This window comes from Trifolium pratense, linkage group LG4 (genome assembly GCF_020283565.1).
Source record: "Trifolium pratense cultivar HEN17-A07 linkage group LG4, ARS_RC_1.1, whole genome shotgun sequence".
NCBI classification, from domain to species: domain Eukaryota; kingdom Viridiplantae; phylum Streptophyta; class Magnoliopsida; order Fabales; family Fabaceae; genus Trifolium; species Trifolium pratense.
Window position 1 is genome coordinate 49,882,701 of NC_060062.1, and position 20,724 is coordinate 49,903,424.

At 33.1% G+C, this 20,724-nt stretch overlaps 1 protein-coding gene across 1 annotated transcript; it reads right to left on the bottom strand.

The window, feature by feature from the left end:
- Window positions 1–11,256: 11,256 nt before the first annotated feature.
- Window positions 11,257–11,955, bottom strand: LOC123922832 (zinc-finger homeodomain protein 2-like). Its single transcript, XM_045975512.1, has one exon. It carries the CDS (start codon window positions 11,953–11,955, stop codon window positions 11,257–11,259), a length of 699 nt encoding a protein of 232 aa, XP_045831468.1.
- Window positions 11,956–20,724: the final 8,769 nt, after the last annotated feature.

A 20,724-nucleotide genomic window follows, 5' to 3' on the forward strand; every position in this document is an offset into this window, starting at 1 on the left:
TTTTACAATGTCTGAACTGCATGTTGATCCACTTCCATCGAGTGGTGTTGCTACTCCTGTCGTAAAAGCTGCAGAGGTTAATGTTGACACATCTGGTAAGAACTCACTTAATCAAAACTCTGATACTCCAAATTCTGTTGAAAACCTAGGTTTAGAGAAACCTACTGTGTCTGAAAATTTGGGGAAAAGTGTTCCTAACTCCCCTGTTGCTGATGATGATAATGTTGGTGCTTCTACTGAGACCAATAATCCTGTTGCTGATGAGTCCATTAAGAAAACTGCTTCTGAGACTCATGTTGCGCCAAGTGTTGCAACACATGGCGCTGCGCCAAATGTGGTGCCAGATGTTACCACATCTTTGGCACAAGAGAACCTTGTGGACTATTCTGAGTCTGATGAGAGTCCCCCACCTAAGGATACTGATAAAGAAGCGGGTTCTGATAAAGTTGTGAATGAAACTCCTGAGGTAATCATTGTTAATGAAAATGAAACTACAGCTAGTGATAAGGCTATTCCTGCACATTCTGAAGCTAGTGTAGCTAGGAGGACTAGAAGTAGGATTAATAAAGGTGTAGAGACTGCTAGCACACCTGTCCAAACACCCAAACCCTCTAAGGCTGGAAAGGGTACTGGTAAAAAGCCTGTGTATGGACCTCCAAAAACTGTCAGTAAAGTGGTTCCTAGAACTGAAACTAAGAAGAGAAAAGCTCCACCAAATAGTGATTCTGATTTTGAGCCAGAGACAGATGGTGCTGCATCTGGTAGCACATCTAGGAAGAGTATAGGAAGGAAAAAGATCCCTCAAACAGTTCCATCTGCTCCATTAGATAATGTTTCATTTCATCTGGAAAATGGGTCTGCAAGGTGGAAGTTTGTGTATCATAGAAGGTTAGCTCTGGAAAGAAATTTGAAAGCTGATATCCTTGAATGCCCTAGTGTTGTAGAAACTCTTGAGTATGCAGGTTTGATGAAAACTGTGGTTGGTTTGGACAAGTGCTATGACAGGCTTGTCAAGGAATTTTTGATTAATGTGGCTGCAGACTGTAATGATCCAAAAAGCCCTGAATATAGGCAAGTTTTTGTACGAGGAAAGTGTGTTCAATTCTCTCCAACTGTGATCAACCAATATTTGCAAAGGGATTCTGAAGAAGTGGCTCCTCTGAAAGCCACAGATAATGAAATCTGCAAGGTCCTCACTGGAGGAAGAGTTAAGGTATGGCCAAGCAAGGCTAAGTTGTCTGCAACTTCCCTCTCTCCATTTTATGCTGTTTTGAATAGGATAGCTGCACACAACTGGGTCCCTACAACCCATTCAGGTGATGTGGCCAGAGGGTTGGGAAAGTTCATATATGCTGTGGGTACAAAGGCAAAATTTGATTATGGGTCATATTTCTTTCAAGAAACCTTAAGTCATGCTTTAACATATGCTGTTGAGAAGCCAGTTGCTCTCCCCACTCTGCTATGCAACATTATGCTTGAACAACACCCAGATATACTAAGAAGTTCTGATGTTCCTTGCAAAAGGAAAGGGGTGTTGGTGATTGAGCAGAGACTGCTGGATGGGACAAATGTTGCAGCAGGTGTTGGCACATCTGTCCAGACTGGTGTACTTTCAAGAAAACAGATGATTGCTGATCTTACTGAAACTAGCAGAGCTCTTGAGGCCAGGAAGCTGAAAATAGACCGTGTAATTGAGGCTCTCAAGGCTGAGGAAGCTGCTGAGATGGCTGAGGGTGAGTCAAATGGACAAGAAGGAGAAGAGGCTAGTGAGTCTGAGGATGGTTCTGAGGATGTGATGGAGGACTCTGATGAAAGTTCTTCACTCTGATTTCTGATGTTTCCTTATATTTGTTTCTGATGTACTTTTGTTGTTTTTCTTGGTGTTTCTTTTATGGGCTAGGCCCTGAATTTCTAGCACCTGTGTGTGCTCTATGGTCTGTAATAACTGCACACTGATATTCTCTATGCTCTGGTACACTATGATTTCCTATTCCTGATGTTTGTCTAAATTGTGGCTAAAAAGGGGGAGTAGTGTGTGTGTGTGTGACAAGTGTGTGGTCAGATGTTCTCACATCTGGTGACTGTTGACTGTTTTTTGCATGAATTGTTCGTATGCTCGTATTGAGGGGGAGTGTGAGTAATATGCATGTACTGAGGGGGAGTAGTAAATATTCTTTCTCTATCTGGTGTGTGTATGCATGAATTCAGGGGGAGTGTGAGTGAAATTATCTCTTGGTCGCCTGAATGTATTTGACGACAAATGTTGTGCCAAGTGTTATGGCACCTGACTATTGAGTCCACTATCTAGTATGACTGAGAATTTATTTTTCTCAGATGTTTTATGGGAATTTATTTTTCCTGTTGTTCTTATGATGAATGGATACGCGCTTACACTATTAGGAGTTTATTTCTCCTACTTAGCACCTACTATGGGAGTTTATTTCTCCCTTGTGTTGTTCCATGAGGCTAGTTGTTTTTATTCCGCTGTTGCATTGCCTCTGATGCTACTTGACTATCTTGGAAGTAGTTTTACTATGTGTTACTTTCTTTCCTAGTTGTGTGATCATGTTGACTCGAAGGAAAGGTAATACTGTATCTCTCTATATACTGGTCCAATGTTGTTTTAGCCAAAATTTGCCAAAGGGGGAGATTGTTGGGTTTTTGTATATTGGCTACATTTTGCAAAAACATATTTTAGCCAAGTGTTGAGACAAGTGTGCTGACCCCAAGTGTTGTGACAAATGTTGTGACACTTTGGAACAACACCTGACTCTGTTCTACGCGCGCCAGCTGGATGTTTTTATTTTCTACTCAATCTTTTGAAGATCTGTTTGAAGAATTTGTTCAAGGTTTCTTACAGAAGAAGGCGCACGTGTTTAATGTGTTTCATGAGGCAGCTAAATCCTAGTTTTATTTTCCAAAGGAATTATATTTTTGGAAAATATATTTTTGCGGTTTCAAAAATATAACTATTGTTTTCAAAAATATATCACTGCTGCCGCAATTCTAGAAGCCCTAATTTTGTCTTGAAGCCCAAGTCGTTCTACTACTATAAATACGAAGGCAAGCATATGGTTTCAAGCATCTAAAATCGAGTCTTACAAAGCGTGTGTTTTTAGGATTTTAGAGTGTTAATTGTGAGCCTATCTTGTGTCTCATTGATGCAAGCTTAGGACCTGAGTGTTATTGAGTTGTAAGTGTGAACTTCTCCTAAGCTTTGAAGTACGGAGATTGTTCTATTGTGTTGTGTGGTTTGCTCGCAAGCTTTTAAGCAAGAGTGAATCCTAGTTTTTAGGAGTGTGTCTCCAATCGTTGTAATCGTCTGAGTTGAATAGCAGCGCTGTCTGTGTTGCTAAGGTAGGAATTGGGACGGGGTCTCATATCTAGGAGTTCCTAGGTAGAAGGGTCATTGGGTAGTGATTAAGTGAGAAGTTGTAAACGGGTGAGTTTAGCTTCGAAGTAATACTGCTGATAGTGGACTTCATTCCTGGATTGGTATCCCCCAGAGTAGGCTTTAGGCTGAACTGGGTTAACAACTCTCGTGTGTTATTTACTTTACTGTTTGTATTGTTTTATGTTATTTGCTCTGTTTATAGACAAGTGTTGGCGCACCGGTGACAACATCTGTCTACAACAGACAAGTGTGGCTACACCTTGAGCAACACCTGTCCACTGTGTGCCAGGAATTTCAAAGATAAAAAAGATAAAAAAGTTACTTAAAAACTTCTTATAGTTGAGTTATAGCACTTATTACAAGGTCATCAACGATGAAGATCCGAAAACATGAGTATTTCGGTTACTTTAATTTTGTCACATTATTTGTAGGCTTGAGTATGCCGTTTTATGCTATTAACTTGGATGTTGTAAGTTTGTTTGCAAATTCATTCTTTACGTTTTTAGCGACATTGAATTTGTATTTGTAAATTGTATATCATGTATTTATCAATTTGAATGAAATGAATATTTTCTTTTAGAAAAAAGAGAAAAAAAAAACCTTTGGATGGTTTAAAACTTTAAGGGCCCGTTTGGTGCACAAGATAAGGAGACAGGATATGATAAAATTAACCTATCCTGTTTCTATCTGATGTTTGGTGCACCAATTGGAAAGGATAAATTTAACCTATTACTAATCCTATCCTATTGACTCTTTGTTATTCTAATCCTTATTTTAGGCTGGGTTAGCAACCTGATAGGATTATACTAACCTAGCGCTTTTTCACTCTTCGATTCTCACCAGCCGCTTTTTGTTTCTTTTTTTTTTCACGCTACTCTCTTCTCCTACTGTTCCCGTTTCTCATCTCTTCAGGTATACATGGATGAATTATTTTATAGCTAATGTTTCCGTTTCTCATCTCACAAGTCCTATTATTATCATTATTTTATATAGCTATGAATTGTTTCTTATTCATCATAGCTACTGTTGCCGTTTCTCTTCTTGTGCTTTTATGAATCAATGATCAATTATTTTATTACTATTTTATAACTCATCGATTTGCTCTTCTTGTGCTTTTATGAATCAATGATCAATTATTTTATTACTATTTTATAACTCATCGATTTGGGATTGATAGGTTTTGGTTCTTTGTTGCTTTGTTGTTATCTGCTATGTTATGATTATAATCCAAAGAATTTGCTACTGTTTGCTGCTGTTCTGCTATGTTTGATTGAGAATTTGCTGCTGTTCTGCTATGTTATGATTATAATCCAAAGAATTTGCTACTGTTCTGCTGTTCTGCTATGTGAAGCTGCAAATCGTCTAGGATTTGGTAAAGATTTAGTTGATGATTCAAGAAACCTTATGGCTGAGTTGGAGAAAATGGAGATAACGGAACAAGAGCGTTTTATTGCTGCCGACAAAATATTATCTGTGCCACATCGTTTGCACATATTTATGGGTTGTCATGATGCAACTCGTCTTGCATTTGTTAAGTCTTTGATAGGGTAGTTTAAGTACGGTTTGATAAAAATATTTGAAAATATATTGTTGTTTTACCGTTGTTTTGTTGCTTCGTTGATTTCTTGCTATTGTGTGTTTGACAATGACAATTTTAATTTGATACAATTTCAATTTTTGCAAATTTTTTTTAATTTATTTTATGTTAATTAAAAATATATTTTTTTAATAAAAAATGTATTTGTTTTACGAGAATAATTTTTTCATTTAATCATATGATATCACATCAATATCAAGTGTTCACCAAACACAGGATATGATAAAATAATGATATCATCTTTATTATCCTGTGTGCACCAAACACATGACAGGATATGTGCTTATCCTGTCACTATCCTATCTTATTCTTATCCAGTTTCTTATCATATCCTATCGCTATCCTATCCTGCGCACCAAACGAGCCCTAATAATGTAATCAATGACATAAAGAAAACAATTAGTAATTTTTGCAACTACACAACATATTTATTTGTATTTATTAACTATATACAAAATCATGACGTTATTGCAACTGTTGGGAATAAATTTGGTCAGCAACTAAAGTTTTATAACAGTGTTGCATTGACCATTCAAAGAGTTTGAAAAATGTTGATCCATATTTAATTTTATGACTGTTGATAATTTAATATCACATGTCACAATAATGGTGTTTTGTATTGAGAATCCACGATGGAGAACTATAATTTTAAGTACTTAACTGTGTCCTACGTAGACACATTACTCGTTTATTATTTTTTAATAATAGTACTTAACAGGAACTCAACCCCTCCAACCTAGCACTTCTTAAAAAATTCTAAATGGGTCCCATCAATAATTTCACGTCAATTCAAAAATGTGTGTGGGTCCCATAAAAAATATTTTAATTTAAAATAAGGTGGGTCCAAGAGGAGAGAGATGGTTCTTATGTGAGAAGTGGTACCTAATAGGTACTCAAAGGTATTTTTCTCGAATGGTAGTACCTAATAAGTACTATGAGTACCTAATAGATACTACACCATTGGAGATGGTCTAACTAATTCACATATACAATTCAAAAAACAAAGATAATAATAGATAATTTCTAAATTCCTTTTATATGAACAGTAGATAAAGAAAGAAAATCCATAAAACTAAATAAATTAATCTATATTGTCTATAATGTTTTAAGTTTGTATACACAAGCAAACCCTAAACCTAATTTGTTTTCCCTCCACTTTTATCTTGCAATTTTTATTAAAAAAATAATACAATTTTGTCTTGATTAGAATTCGAACCCGCAACCCTTCAATGCAAAGCAATATTTTCAACCAATATGGCAAGTATAACAATTATAATTAAAATTATGTGCAATAATTGATAAGCATCATCGATTTTCATAGGAAAGATTTCATACAACAATTAAACACCATCAAATTACATTGCACAGTTTAAACAATTAAAAACCGATAATTAGAAATCTAGCAAATCATCGAATCATACATTTTCTTAGTGTTTTATTTTTCGAAAAAATTTACATTTTTTTATCCTAATTCAATATTTTTTACTAATTAACTAAACACGTTGACCATTTTCTTAGTGTTTTTTTTTACGGAAAGAAAAAAATCATTGGACTTAAAAGTTACTTTTTTTTAACTAAACATGCTAAGAAAAACATACTTTTTTTATGTCTTTCTGAACTTAAAAGTTTGTTCACGTTGAGGAGTATGGTTGATCTTATTACTGCAAATATATATCAAGGTGATATTTATGAAAATAGTAGTTGACTCCAGGTATATATCAACGTGACTATATTATTAATTACGAAAAAAATCATCGATCCACATTTGTTTCTTTTGCTAATAATGTATCCTAACCTTTTCGGATCAAAGAAGATTGTTTTCTGAATGAGTTTTGGGTGTTGGTGATGGAGAAATTGAAGATGACAACGACGATGATTTAGAACTTGACATTCCATCATATTTATTGATTCCAAATTTAGGTGATCCTCTTGCTTCTATTGTTGAAAGCACATATCCCTAACTTTTAAAAAACATGAACGATATAACGTGTTTCCAAAATAGAGCTATATTAGCTCCTAAAATTTCAACTGTCGACACAATAAATGATTATATGTGAATTGGATTTAATTCCCGGTGAAAAAAAAACATATTTGAGTTATGATACTCCACTCGCACAGAATGTAGATGGTCAAACAATGGATGATGTTCATACTCCCAAATTTTTTAACATGATTTCTATGTCGGGACTCCTAAATCACAAGTTGAGACTTAAAGTTGGAGTTCCTGTTATGCTATTAAGGAATTTGAATAAAAAATTAGGATTATGCAATGGAACAATACTTATTATTACAAGATTGGAAAAACGTGCTCTTGAAGGAAAAATTATTTCAGGAAGTAATATTGGTGATCAGGTTTTCATACCTAGATTTTCTCTGACACCATCAGACGTAAGAATTCCTTTTAAATTTCAACGGAGACAATTTCCTTTAATGATTTCTTTTGCGATGACTATTAATAAGAGTCAGGGACAATCTTTAAAGCATGTCAGAATATATCTTCCGTCGCCAGTGTTTTCACATGGTTAGCTGTATGTTGCGATTTGAAGAGTTACTTCTAGAGAAGGATTAAAAATATTGATCATCGACGATGACGGCGAAGATACGACTAAGACTTCGAATGTGGTCAATAAGGAAGTCTTCTGTAATATATTTTCCTTTGTATGAATATTTATCCAAAATTATTGTTGAACTATCGTTTAATGTTACTCAAAAAATTTCGTATACCTTATATTATTGCAATTATCATATTGTAATTTATAATTATATATCTTACGACTAATTAGACCAGTGCGGTGCATGGGTCGATGTTCTAGTATTATATATAATACTATATATAAATAGAATACATCAGTTTTGGTGTGGACTTTTCATAATATTAATAATACCCTTGATTTTTTTTAGTAGCAATAACAATCTTTTATTAACAAATTCACCATAACATAAGACACTTTTTTTTTAGCAGCAAAAATATTTTATTAACAAACTGACCATAATATAATGGATATTATTTTTTGGGACATAAGTTAGACACAGGCAGGCGCGTCCCACTGGTAATTAATAAAAGTAATGATAATATATAACTTGGTTTCAGGAAAAGAAAAAAAAATGAAGGATATGACCAAAACAACCATTGGAAATAAAAAAAAAGTTTTAAGATCTAGATCTACTAACAATACTGATATTGTCAAGTTGAACACTTTTTCCGAGTACGAATCTTACAGATGTGTATATATATTTCAGTAGTGTTTGTCACTTCTTTTAATTAAAAAAAAAAATCCCCACCTTTTTTTATAAGTGAGAGGAGTTGAAAATGTTTGATATTTGTTGTAGCAAAATTCCATAAAAAAAAAAAAATGGTCATGTTAACATGTGCATCAAGGGCACATGTTAAGGTATCTAAAAATAGAAATATGCATTTAATAACATAAAAAAATTTAATGTTTAAAAAGTATAATGCACAAGTTACAAGAGAATATTACTAATATGATTGTGAACCTGTTAAAGTTTAAGTTAGGCACTCTCCCTTTTAACTATCTTGGTGTCCCTTTATTCAAAGGTAAGCCTAAGGCAAGCTGGTTACAACCAATTGCTGACAAAATTCACTCCAAATTATCAGCTTGGAAGGCCCCTTTACTGTCTATGGCTGGTAGAGTTCAACTTGTTAGATTAGTTGTTCAAAGCATGTTAATTTATAGCATTACCCTCTACTCTTGGCCTGCCTCCATGATTAAAAAGATTGAAAAAGATGTGAAGAATTTCATTTGGAGTGGAGATGTTGATAAAAGGAAATTAGTCACTATTGCTTGGAAAAAACTTTGCAGGCCCTTTTCTCAGGGGGGTTTGAATATAAGATCTTTGTCTAATTTGAATAAAGCTTCAAATTTAAAGCTTTGCTGGTCCTTGTTCAATTCTCAGAGCTCTTGGGCAAAGCTCCTTCAAGCCAGAGTTTTGAGAGGTAGGAAAATCATTCATCATCACATTTTCTCTTCTATATGGAGTAGCATCAAGGAGGAAACTTCAACTATTTTTGAAAATTCTATCTGGCTTCTTGGAACTGGAACAAATATTAATTTTTGGAATGATAATTGGTGTGGATCCATTCTTTCTGAGGTGTTTAACATTCCTTCTCACATCAGTCAAGCTCTCACTTCCACTGTTAGTGATTACATTCACAATGGTCAGTGGAATTTACCCCCTCAATTGTCTCGGCAATTCACTGCTCTCAGCTTTCTTGTTCATCAAGTTACTATCCCTATTGTGCCCTCTAAGGACAAATTGCTTTGGAAGCACACTGATTCAGGTGAATTACAAATGAATGATGCATATTGTTTCAAAATGCAACCTCTTCAAGATTTACATTGGGCCAAAGTTATATGGAGTCCTGATATACCTCCCTCTAAATCTATTCTTGCTTGGAGGCTGATGCATAATAAAGTCCCAACTGATGAAAATCTTAAATCTAGAGGTTGTTATTTGCCTTCTATGTGCAATCTTTGCTGCAAATCTGAGGAGTCTTCCTTTCATATTTTCTTTGAATGTGAGTTTGCTGTCAATATTTGGTCATGGTTTGCAAGCTGTTTGAATATGGTAATGCACTTTACCTCTATGGAGGATATGTGGAAGATTTGTGACATGAATTGGTCTCCTCAGTGTAAGACCGTTATTACCTCAGCTTTGGTCAATTTGCTTAGCTCTATTTGGACCGCTAGAAATCACGCCAGGTTCAATGATAAACACACCAACTGGAGATCTTCCATATCCTTGATTGTTGCCAATACTTCTCTTTCGGGTAATCACTCTACAAAGACCTCTTCTTGCTCCATTAGAGATTTCATCATTTTGAAACATTTTAATGTAAACATTCATCATCCTAAAACTCCTGTCATCAAAGAAATTATTTGGCAGCCTCCTTTGTTCAATTGGGTTAAATGCAATATTGACGGTGCTTCAAAAGGCAATCCTGACATAGCTGGGTGTGGAGGTATTTTTAGGAATCAGAATGCAGATTTGTTGTATTGCTTTGCTGAGCCATTGGGCATTGCTTCCTCATATCAAGCTGAACTGTGTGCAGCAATGTCAGCTATAGAAGTTGCTCACAGAATGAAATGGCATAACATCTGGATTGAAACTGATTCAGCTCTTGTGGTCCTAGCGTTCCAAAACTCTAACTCTGTGATTTCTTGGAATTTAAGAAACCGATGGAACAATAGCATGTTTCTCTTTGGTCAATTGAATGGCATAGTGACTCATATTTACAGAGAAGGAAATCAAATTGCAGACTCCCTTGCAAATCATGGTTGTGCTTTATCTTCTTTCACTTTTTGGCATCAAGCTCCTAGGTTTATTTCTGATAATTTAGCTAAAAACAAACTAGGTCTCTCAAGCTTTAGATATTGTACTTGATGGAGTTAAGGTTTTATGTCCCCTCCATATTGTATGTCGTTTTCTGTTTTTAATATATTTGGGGTTGGTTAGTTGTTTGCTACCACCCTTTTTGTTAAAAAAAAAAAGAGAATATTACTACATTTGTATTCTTAACATGTGCCCTTGATGCACATGTTAACATTTTCCAAAAAAAATGCAAGGACAATATTTAACACATTAATGATACCGAGAAATTCAAACTCCTTTCCCAACAAATTGTCTCGGAATCAAGCATTATTGATATAATTATGAAAAAATTACAGGTCCTTTATTTTGTTTTTTATAATATTTTGGTCATTTATCTTTTTTTGTAACATTTTGGTCATTTATCTTTTATTTGTAACACTTTAATATCTTTTTTTTTATTTGTAACACTTTAGTCCCTTTTTTGTAATAGTTTGGTTCTTTATCTTTTTTTTGTAACACTTTGGTCCTTTATTTTTTATAAATAAATAAGATAAGGACCAAAGTGTTAAAAAAAAAGATAAAGGACCAAATTGTTAAAAAAATAAATGATCAAAGTGTTACAAAAAAATAAGATAAATGACTTGTAGTGTAATTTTGCCTATAGTTATTACCAACTTTTTCATAAAAATTTAAATAATATAATGCATAGTTTATTATTAGTTTCGTCTAAAATAATCAACAATCACTCAATTGAACTACAAACAAACTAACCCTCCATCCTTCAAGCTGATATCGTTCAGGCACTGCAACATTATTGATCAAACTCGAGATACAAGAAATGAAAATATTAAATCGAACAAATATGTAACAATAAAAACAAAGAACATGAATTATTAATTATTATTATTATTTATTATTATTATTAAAAATTTCTCTAATGCTTTTTTCCAACGGTGTTCCTATTGTTTAGCATCCAAACTTTAAAAACATGATACTTAACCCCAATTTTGTTACAAAAATGCTCTACAACTTCTTGATCATGTTTCTGAATTCTCCAACCTATTTTTACAGCAAAATTCAACATATTCTCCTTTTGTTCTGGCGTAAATTTAGTTCTAAACCTTTTTTTAGAGCTCGAAGAACCTTCGACGACCCCATCATGGATAATTGTAGAAGGAAAAGCAAGGGATGTTGTGGACCCGCTCGATGGCCCAGTTGCATGGCGGTAACCATTTGTAGTCTGAGGGACTATCGAGATGGGAGTTGGCTGAGGACTATAGGTGGTTTTGAATAGGAAATGAGTTGGTTCTCTAGCAATAGTTACTTTACGATGAAAGTTTTTATGACAACCACATGCGGCACATCTGAAAAATTCAGAAGTACCTTTGATTCCAGCAGGTAAAAACTCGCAACAACCATCGAGAGCATAGCCCCCAATGCTTGAAGCATGATTTTTAAGACACTCCTTATATATTTCCTTGCTTTGAGAATTCAAGATAGGTTCTTCAACATAGCCCCCTTGTTCAATATTATGACCCAAAGAGATCTCTGCATCGCTCTCTTTAATTTCTGTTTGCTTCGTTAACAAACAAAGACTTGAAAAGACAACAATAAATGGAATGGAAAACAACATAGTCTCTATTTCGATATGCTACTCTATTTCTTGTTACTCGGTTTTTCTCATAATTTCCTTTTGCTCCATCGCTTACCTTTTAAATAATCACTGTTTTGGTAATCCAGAAACTTCGATATTAAATATTAAGTAATTTCATACAAGAACAAATATATATTAAAATTTTACAAATAAGAGACTTTAATTGTTCATAGTGAATCAATTAATTGTTAGTACTTTTTCTTTTTGACTAAATTAATTGTTAGTACTTTGAAGGTATTATTAATTTAAAGTTTAAATTCATTTAAAAAAAATTAAATATAAAAAATGATGTGGTGTCAAATAGTTGGATGTTGGGGGTGCTACATCTAATAAAAATCTATGGGTATGAGAGTGTTCTTATAAATTTTAATGAGGTACTTTCTTCTGTCGTTTGTTATATATTATGAAATAAATACATCAATATTTTAATGTAATAAAAAAAATTAAATTTATATATAATAGTGTTTGTAGGGAGTAATTTAGTACTCCATCCGTTTATTTTTAAGTGTCCAAAAACGTCGAATTTAGCGTTCTTATTTAACTGTCATTTTGGTGTTTTAAGAGTACGATTTGACAATTGTACCATTTGTTAATTACTCTTATCTTTTTCAATAAAACTAAATAATGCTATATATTTGGAAAACTAAAGTTTTTTTTTGGTACATAACATTTTAATTTTTTTAAATAATATATTAAATTTATTGGAAAGAGAAAGTGTGTGCAAAAAAATAAGAATTTATTGGTGGATTAAAATTAGGGTATAATAAGAAAATAAGATACAAAAATACACTTTTTTTTAGTAATTTGGTGTTACTATTCTAAAAGGACACTTAAAAAGAAACGGAGTTCAAGTCCCTAATTTATATGCAGACTTGCCTAAAATATCCTTTGTATTAGTATGTAGTTAATATTGAATTTTTATATCTCAAAATATTTAATGTTATTAATTAATGGCTTATTTTTAAAAAATAATAAATATATTCAGTAATTTAAAAAATAAACATATATTTAAGGGCAATTTTTGTCAAATAGATGCTTATGTTTATAGACGGAGGAACTGCTTTTGCTTTGACTGCACACAATTATTTTTGAAGTAATAAATACGTATCACGACATTTTCGGTGATAAATATTACGGTATATTGTAAAAAAAATGATAAATATTATACTTTTTTATTTTTCTTTTGACAAGTATAACTTAATACTATTAAAATTTACCATAATGACAAATATATTTTTCGCTATGTTTTATCTATTCTATACCTATACATAAAGAAGATACAAAAAAAAATTGTGTGGACTTTTCATAATACCAACAATACCCTTAATTTTTTTAGCAGAAATTTTTTTTTATTAACAAACTCATCATAACATAAGGCATGTCTTTTTTTTAGCACAAAAAATCTTTTATTAACAAACTCACCATAACATAAATCATGCATTTTTTTTTGACATAATGTTTTTGATGCAACATAACTATACATTTAAGTATTGAGAATTGCTTTTTTAAACCTGCACTTTAAGTACCTCAACAAGTTACTATTTGAGTTTAATATACAAGGTAGAAAAATGATATATTTGAGTATTTTATGTGGTAAAACAACAAAGAATAAAGTTTAAGATGTAGATCAAATTTTATCATGTAAGATATTTTGTGAATAAAAGGTTATTTTGATATTTTAAATAACCTGTGCGGAAGATAAAAAGTTGTCCCGTGGTTTAGTGAGGACGGTAATTTCAATTTTTGTCCAGTCTCTTGACCCACAGTTTGAGCAATCCCAGGAACATTTTTGAAATCAAAGATAGTACAATTAAAGTTGTGTTGTCCAATTCTTTATTTTTTTAGCGGATCAAACACATCATATATGTCTCTATAGAGCGAAAGAAAACACACACACACACACACACACACACACACACTTCTTTTTTTGGTCTTAGCCTAGTGGCTAGAAATTCCAACTATAAGGTAAATAAGTGAGATGACCGGGGTTCAAACCTCAACCCCTACATGTCTCTATCAACTGAGTCAAACTAACACACACGCACTTATTTAATCAATATAAATGTCTCTGAATAAAACTAGAAATTATTAAGATCGAAAATAAAAGATTTTGTCGTATTGAATTTATATCTTTCATTAATAAAAGTTAGCATGCCATTTTTGTTGCGATTTTTACGCAAAGTAGCGTATATTTAGGGATGTCAACGGGGCAGGGAATGTGCGGGGGAAGCTTCCCCGTTCCCCGCCCCAAAGTGCATGCGGGGGAGATTTTGCCTCCATCGTCGTCCCCACGGGACAATATTTGTCCCCATCCCATCCCCACAGATCCCCACGGTTCCCGCGGAGATCCACGGATATCAAATATTAACAGAATTTTTATATTTTTCGGTCAAATTATGACAGTAGTATGATGTTATTTTTTCTGTCTTATTTAAAAAAAATGTTGCATCTTTCTTTTTTAAAAAATAAAAACAACACATGATGCATTCATAACCAAAAAAACATTTGGCTACTAATAATCATACAAAACCTAACGGCCAAAATATTCCATAGCAAAATATGAATAATCATAAAAAAGTTCATAACCAAAATATCTCAAAATTGTTGGTAATTTGTAAATATCCAACCAAATTAGATAAATAAAATTACTTCTAGGATCTAGGAGAAAGTAGCCAGTTTTCTACGGTTGGGAGTTGGAACTTGGAAAACGCAAATACGCAACGAACGCTTGAAATTAGCGAATAATCAGTGGAGAAAATAATGGATGACTCCTCAAGTTACTTCTTTTTTTAAAAAAATAAAAATAATCAACATTTAATATATATTAATAATAATATAGTGTATATATGAACGGATTCGGGGAATCCGCGGGGACGGATGCTTCGTCCCCGATCCCCGCTCCGAAGTTCCTGCGGGGGGTTTTTGCCTCCATCCTCATTCCCACAAGGATAAAATCTTTGTTTTCGGAGCTTCGAATGGGGCAATCTCTACGGGGATCCGCTCCACCGGATGCAAATTGACAACCCTACGTATATTATTGACTTTTTCTTTTTACTATATATTTGTTTGACCTCTAATTAGATTGACTTTTTAAGATATTATTACCATGTCATTTTTATAGATTTTTGTTAAAATGTGTATATGTTGAAAGAAAATAAAATTTATTGCTATAAAAATAAATAAATAAAATAAAATGTTATTGCTATCATTTTAAAAATATACATTACCTTTTGTCTGTTTTTCACAATAAAAGTTAGCATGCCATTTTTGTTGCGCTTTTTAAGGTAAGTAGTGTAGATTGACTTTTCATTTGTTTGACGTATATCAACATTGAATTTTTTAAAGATATTTTATCATGTGATGACTCATTCTATGTGATGTTATTAGTCCTTTGATACTTGAATTATTACCCGTTAAAACGGTATCTACTATTATTTTGAGTCATTTTATATATTTTTTTAGTCTAGTGATGTATTTAGGATAAAAGGTTAGTTCTGGTGATAACTAGATTCAAGACAGACCACTGAGCCACAATGAAAAGGTCTCAGAGCTCAAAATGATAATCAGAGTCAAGACATCAGTTTTCCATACAACCATGAATGTCGGTTAGTCAGACGTGAAGTCAAAGCTTTCATGTAGGCGAAGAATGAAGAATGCGTTGCTTTCAGGAGATAAGACAACTGACAATTCCCATGTGCAGAAGTGTACTATCTTAGTATTAATTGGCTAAATAAGGGAATATATTTTATTTTTTTGGGCTGATTTTTGGCTAAATAAGTGTACAATTCCTATGTGCAAAATGCGCTATTTTATTTAAGTAGGTCGATTTAAAATTCTAGTCACTAGACTACTTGACTAAAAATAAATAAATAATTGGTCCTCCTATTTTCACCTAGCTCATGAAATTGGTCCCTCTAATTTAAAATCATTCAGTTTTAGTCTATCCTTAAAAAAAGCATACTTAAAAATTAAGGATGACAATGGGTAGGGTACTATAGTACCCACCCCCATACCCGCAGTTTGAAAAAATATTCGTACTCATTCCCATACCCGTGTGGGTAACAACCTTTGTACCCGTCCCCATACCCTATGGGTACCTAGGTACCCGTACCCGTTACCCGCAATTTTACTGAAAATAAATCGTTCAATTATAAAATATCATATCATTTTAATATAATTAATTTTTTTAAAAGATTTTAGTGTTGACTCATTAAAATTATAAACAAAATTTTTACTAACCTCATGTTAAAGTTCATTTCTTTGTTGACATATTCATATTGTGTTTGTATTATGTTATAAATAAACTTTTTTATTAAAAATGTGTAATAGTTTAATAGTGTTGTATTTTTTAAAATTGATATAAACATGTAATTATATAATAATATATATAAAATAAATAAATATATATTATGCGGGTATGGGGCGGGGTGGGTACTAAGGTACCCGTACCCGCACCCATACCCGTTCATTTTTGCGGGTAATTACCCATACCCATGCCCGTACCCAAAATGCGGATTTTTACCCTACCCGTTATGAGTATTTTTTGCTGGTGCCCGCTGGGTATAGGTCAAATTGTCATCCCTATTAAAAATAGTGATTTAATATATTTTAAGTGATATGAAATACGGCTTAAATAACTAGATTTATCCTGATGGATTAATTATTTATATTTCATTTGTTAATTACAAAAATGAATAATTTTTGAAATTAAAATCGAAGTTTTTTAACGAGTTATCTTGTAATTTCATGATTTTTGATCATTCAATATCACCATGTTGTATGTCACACCATTTAAAATGCATTAAATAACTATAAAAAAAACGTTAAGTCATCATTTTTAAGTACAAAAATCTAATGAAGAGATCAAAACTGAGTGATTTTGAAATAGAGTGACCAATTCGTAAATGAAATTATGGCAGACTGGTGGAAATATGCTACAGCATCTCGTACCAGTACAGAACACAATAGACACGTTAAAAATAAATTAAGTGCAGGAAGATAAATAAGATAGATCGTTTGTTAACCCAGTTCGGTGCAACGTCACCTAATCTGGATGATTATCAATCCAGGAATGAATTCACTATAATAGTTCTAGTTCAAAACTCTCGACCAACACCCGGTACTTAACTTATCGCCTAGACACTACCCGTGCAATCCGATCTAGGAACCTCCTAGATAATGAGACCTTGTCCCAAATTCCCTCTAACAACACGTACCATGTTGCTGTCAACTTTATAACGATCAAAGATTGAGACACCCTCCTAAGAAACTAATACCTAGCCAATACTTGACTAAGTTCACAATTTGGAGTTGCTTACAAGCTTCCTCCAAGTACAATACTCAACTCATTACCTAAGGTTTCTGAGTGAGGACATAGTGACCATCTCACAACCCGAGTGGTTCACTTACACTAACTTTCCTAGAGAGTGGCTCAAAGACACGAAACCTTAAAGACTACATCTTGATGAACAATGACGTCGGTGCACAAATAGGTCAGAGTCTTCATGTATTTATAGCATTGAATTGTCTTGATGTGCAAGCTAGGTTTTCAGACCCTCGTAGCTGGAGGAATTGCGGCCAGCCCTAAATTAATTTAAAAAATATAACCAATTTTTGTTTCACGCAAAAATATAACATGTTATATTTTTGTTTTAAATAATACAAACAGCCTTCCAGAAACTTGAGGAGCAAGGCTTCAAATAAACAGTTGGAATCATCTTCATAGGCCAGCTCACAAGATTAATTTCAAAAATATATCCAGTTTTTTTTTTCTTCACGCACAAAAACACAAAAATATAATCAAGTTATATTTTTGTTTTAAATAATATTCCTTAAGCTCACTTCCTGAAGCTTGGAGAACAAGGCTCGTTTTGGTTAGACGCACATGCTTGCATATATAATTGAAACAAATCTTGATTGAGATTTGAAATAAAAATTCTGCACGAAAACAGAGCATCAGGATGTTGTACGATGATGCTACAACATCTTGTCCAGCATCTGGCTATAACTTGTTTTTGCAAAATGTAGCCAACATAAAAACCTCAACGGTGAACAAGTAAAAATAGGGGGAAAACTGTAATTAAGCCATATTATTTATTACATGATTAATTATGAGGTGCATCAATGATAATCAGACATTTGGTATGATCTTTTATTTTTTAGACATGGTCCCTTTCCAAACAACATCTTTCGTAGCATTGAAGGGACTGTTACCAGGAATTACTCGTTATGGTGGAGGGACATCTGTAACATTGGAGGAAGGAACGAGGGTAATATCAGATGTTTTTTTTTTCCCGAATATTAATAATGTGTTGGGAAAGGGTACTACTATTAATTTCCGGCAAGATAAATGGGTTGGGAGAACACCCATTTGTATTGAGTTCCCTCATATTTTCGGTTGTGATCGAAATAAGGAGGTAACAGTCTTTAACAGAGGCGGGTGGGAGGGCGGTGAATGGGCTTGGATTTGGGATTGGACGGAGGATTTGACCATGTCAGATGCCGCCGAATTGTCAGAATTAGAAGAAGTGCTTCAAGGCATTAAACCGAACTCTATTGAAGATGACATACATAGATGGACGGCAGACCCTTAAGGTAACTTTTGGGTTAAGTCTTGTTACGATCTTATAACTTCTAACAACCTTTCTGATACGTTGGACGACAACCTAGTGATGGCTCTAAATGAACTATGGATGAACGATATTCCATCTAAGATAAGCGTTTTTGTCTGGCGCTTATTGTGTAACAATTTGGCCATGAGGAGGAACTGTTTAAGAAAGGGATCATTACTGATGTTATTAATAAGTCTTGTGTGTTCTGTTGTTGCATATCGGAAAGCCACACACATCTTTTTTTTGAATGTCCCTTTGCGTGTAGCTTATGGAACGCTATTTATGATTGGCTCGACTTTTGTCCTCTCACGCAAGAAGCTGAATAAGCGCACTCCATTGCTTTTGGTGAACCTCTTAAAGCTAGCAAATTTAAGAAGGTGAGACAGTTGGTTTGGTGCGCTACAACTTGGAGTATTTGGAATCTTCGAAATACCGTTATTTATAAAGGTGCTAATCATTTTAAGTAATGTAGTAGACAAAATTAAACACTTTTCTTGGTTTTGGTTTGTTAGTAGGAGTGAAAGGAATTTATGTTATTCCTATACTAATTGGTGTACTAATCCTTTAGTTTGCCTTCAAAGCATCTAAAATTTTCTCTTGTATTGGTTGAAGTACCCTTAGTACTTCCTTTATATAATATCATTTGCTTATAAAAAATAAAATAAAATTATGAGACAAAAAGTTTGTTTATTGACATTGTCGAAGAGACTCTTTTATTTTTTAATTTTTTTTTTGGAAATAAAGGGGCTAACCGCAAAACAAAAACAACTAAGACTCTATTTGGCAAAAATAGCGATTGGCTAATAAGCTAGTTGATAGCTTTTAGTTTATTGCTGATGACTGATAGTTGATAAGCTAATTGAAGTGTTTGGTAAAATTAGCGGTTCAACGAGCTGATAATGTAAAATGACATAAAAGGACATTCTTAACTCATAATAAAATTGATATTAATTTAATATTTGAGATACTTTAATTATTTATAATCATTTATTTATTTATTTTGATTATTTATTTATAATTAACTTTTAAACATTTATATCCATTTATATAGTATTTTAATTTTATGTAATATCAAATCAATATTTATCTTCATTTATTTTTTTGGTATACTTATCTTCATTATTTGTATGTAGGATATTTAGTTTCATTATATATAAACTAATATTGTATATAAATGTATATTTTTATGTTTACTGGTAAATGTTATCTTTGAAATGCAAGCATTGATAATTGCTTTACATTCAATAGATTAAAAATTGATCGGCCTGATTGAACAATGAATAGTATAAGTATATAAATTGAAATAGAGACAAACTGTAAAGGTAAAATATAAGAATTAGAAAGCAATCGGAATATTACTAACGTATTTATTTTATTTTATATTATAGTAATTCTATAATAAATTAGAAATGATAAAATTGGATTTAAGATAAAATTATAAGGGTAAAATTGGAAGAAAAAATGATAAGGTAAAAGCTATAAGCTCAGAAGCTACTTGAAATAGCTTCTGGAAAATAAGCTATAAGTCAGTAAAATAAGCTATAAGCTATTTCTGAAAAGACTGTTACCAAACAGGTCTTTTAGCTTATAAGCCATAAAACATAAGCTATAAGCTAACTTTTTTGGCTTGCCAAGCAGACCCGAAAACCTCTAGGAAAAGCTACAGATGAAGCATCTGCGGTCAAATTTAAAGAAGCAATTGTAGGAACGTAATCGAATATCCTAACACTAGGTATAAGATTCTTGGCAAAATAGTCAGCAACTTGATATCAGACGAAGAAGACATTTGTGTAAGAATATCCTTAATCTGGTAGACTAGGGAGAAGTACGGATGGCGTAAGCCAAAACCATTTGATATCAAGGACACTGCTGAAGCTGAATCAGATTCCACTTCAATGTGCATAAATCCACGATCCTTTACTAGTTACAGGCCTTTGAAAATAGCCCATAGTTCATCCATAGTAATAGTACAAGCCCGTAAATTATAAGAAAATCCAAATAAGAAGATACCATCAACATTTCGAACTACTCCTCCATAGGCTATCAGAGCTCCATGATTAGTAACAAAACCGTCATTGGGAGCCCTCTAAGAAAAAACATTTTGACTAATTGAACTTCCTCGAGATTAATTAAGGGA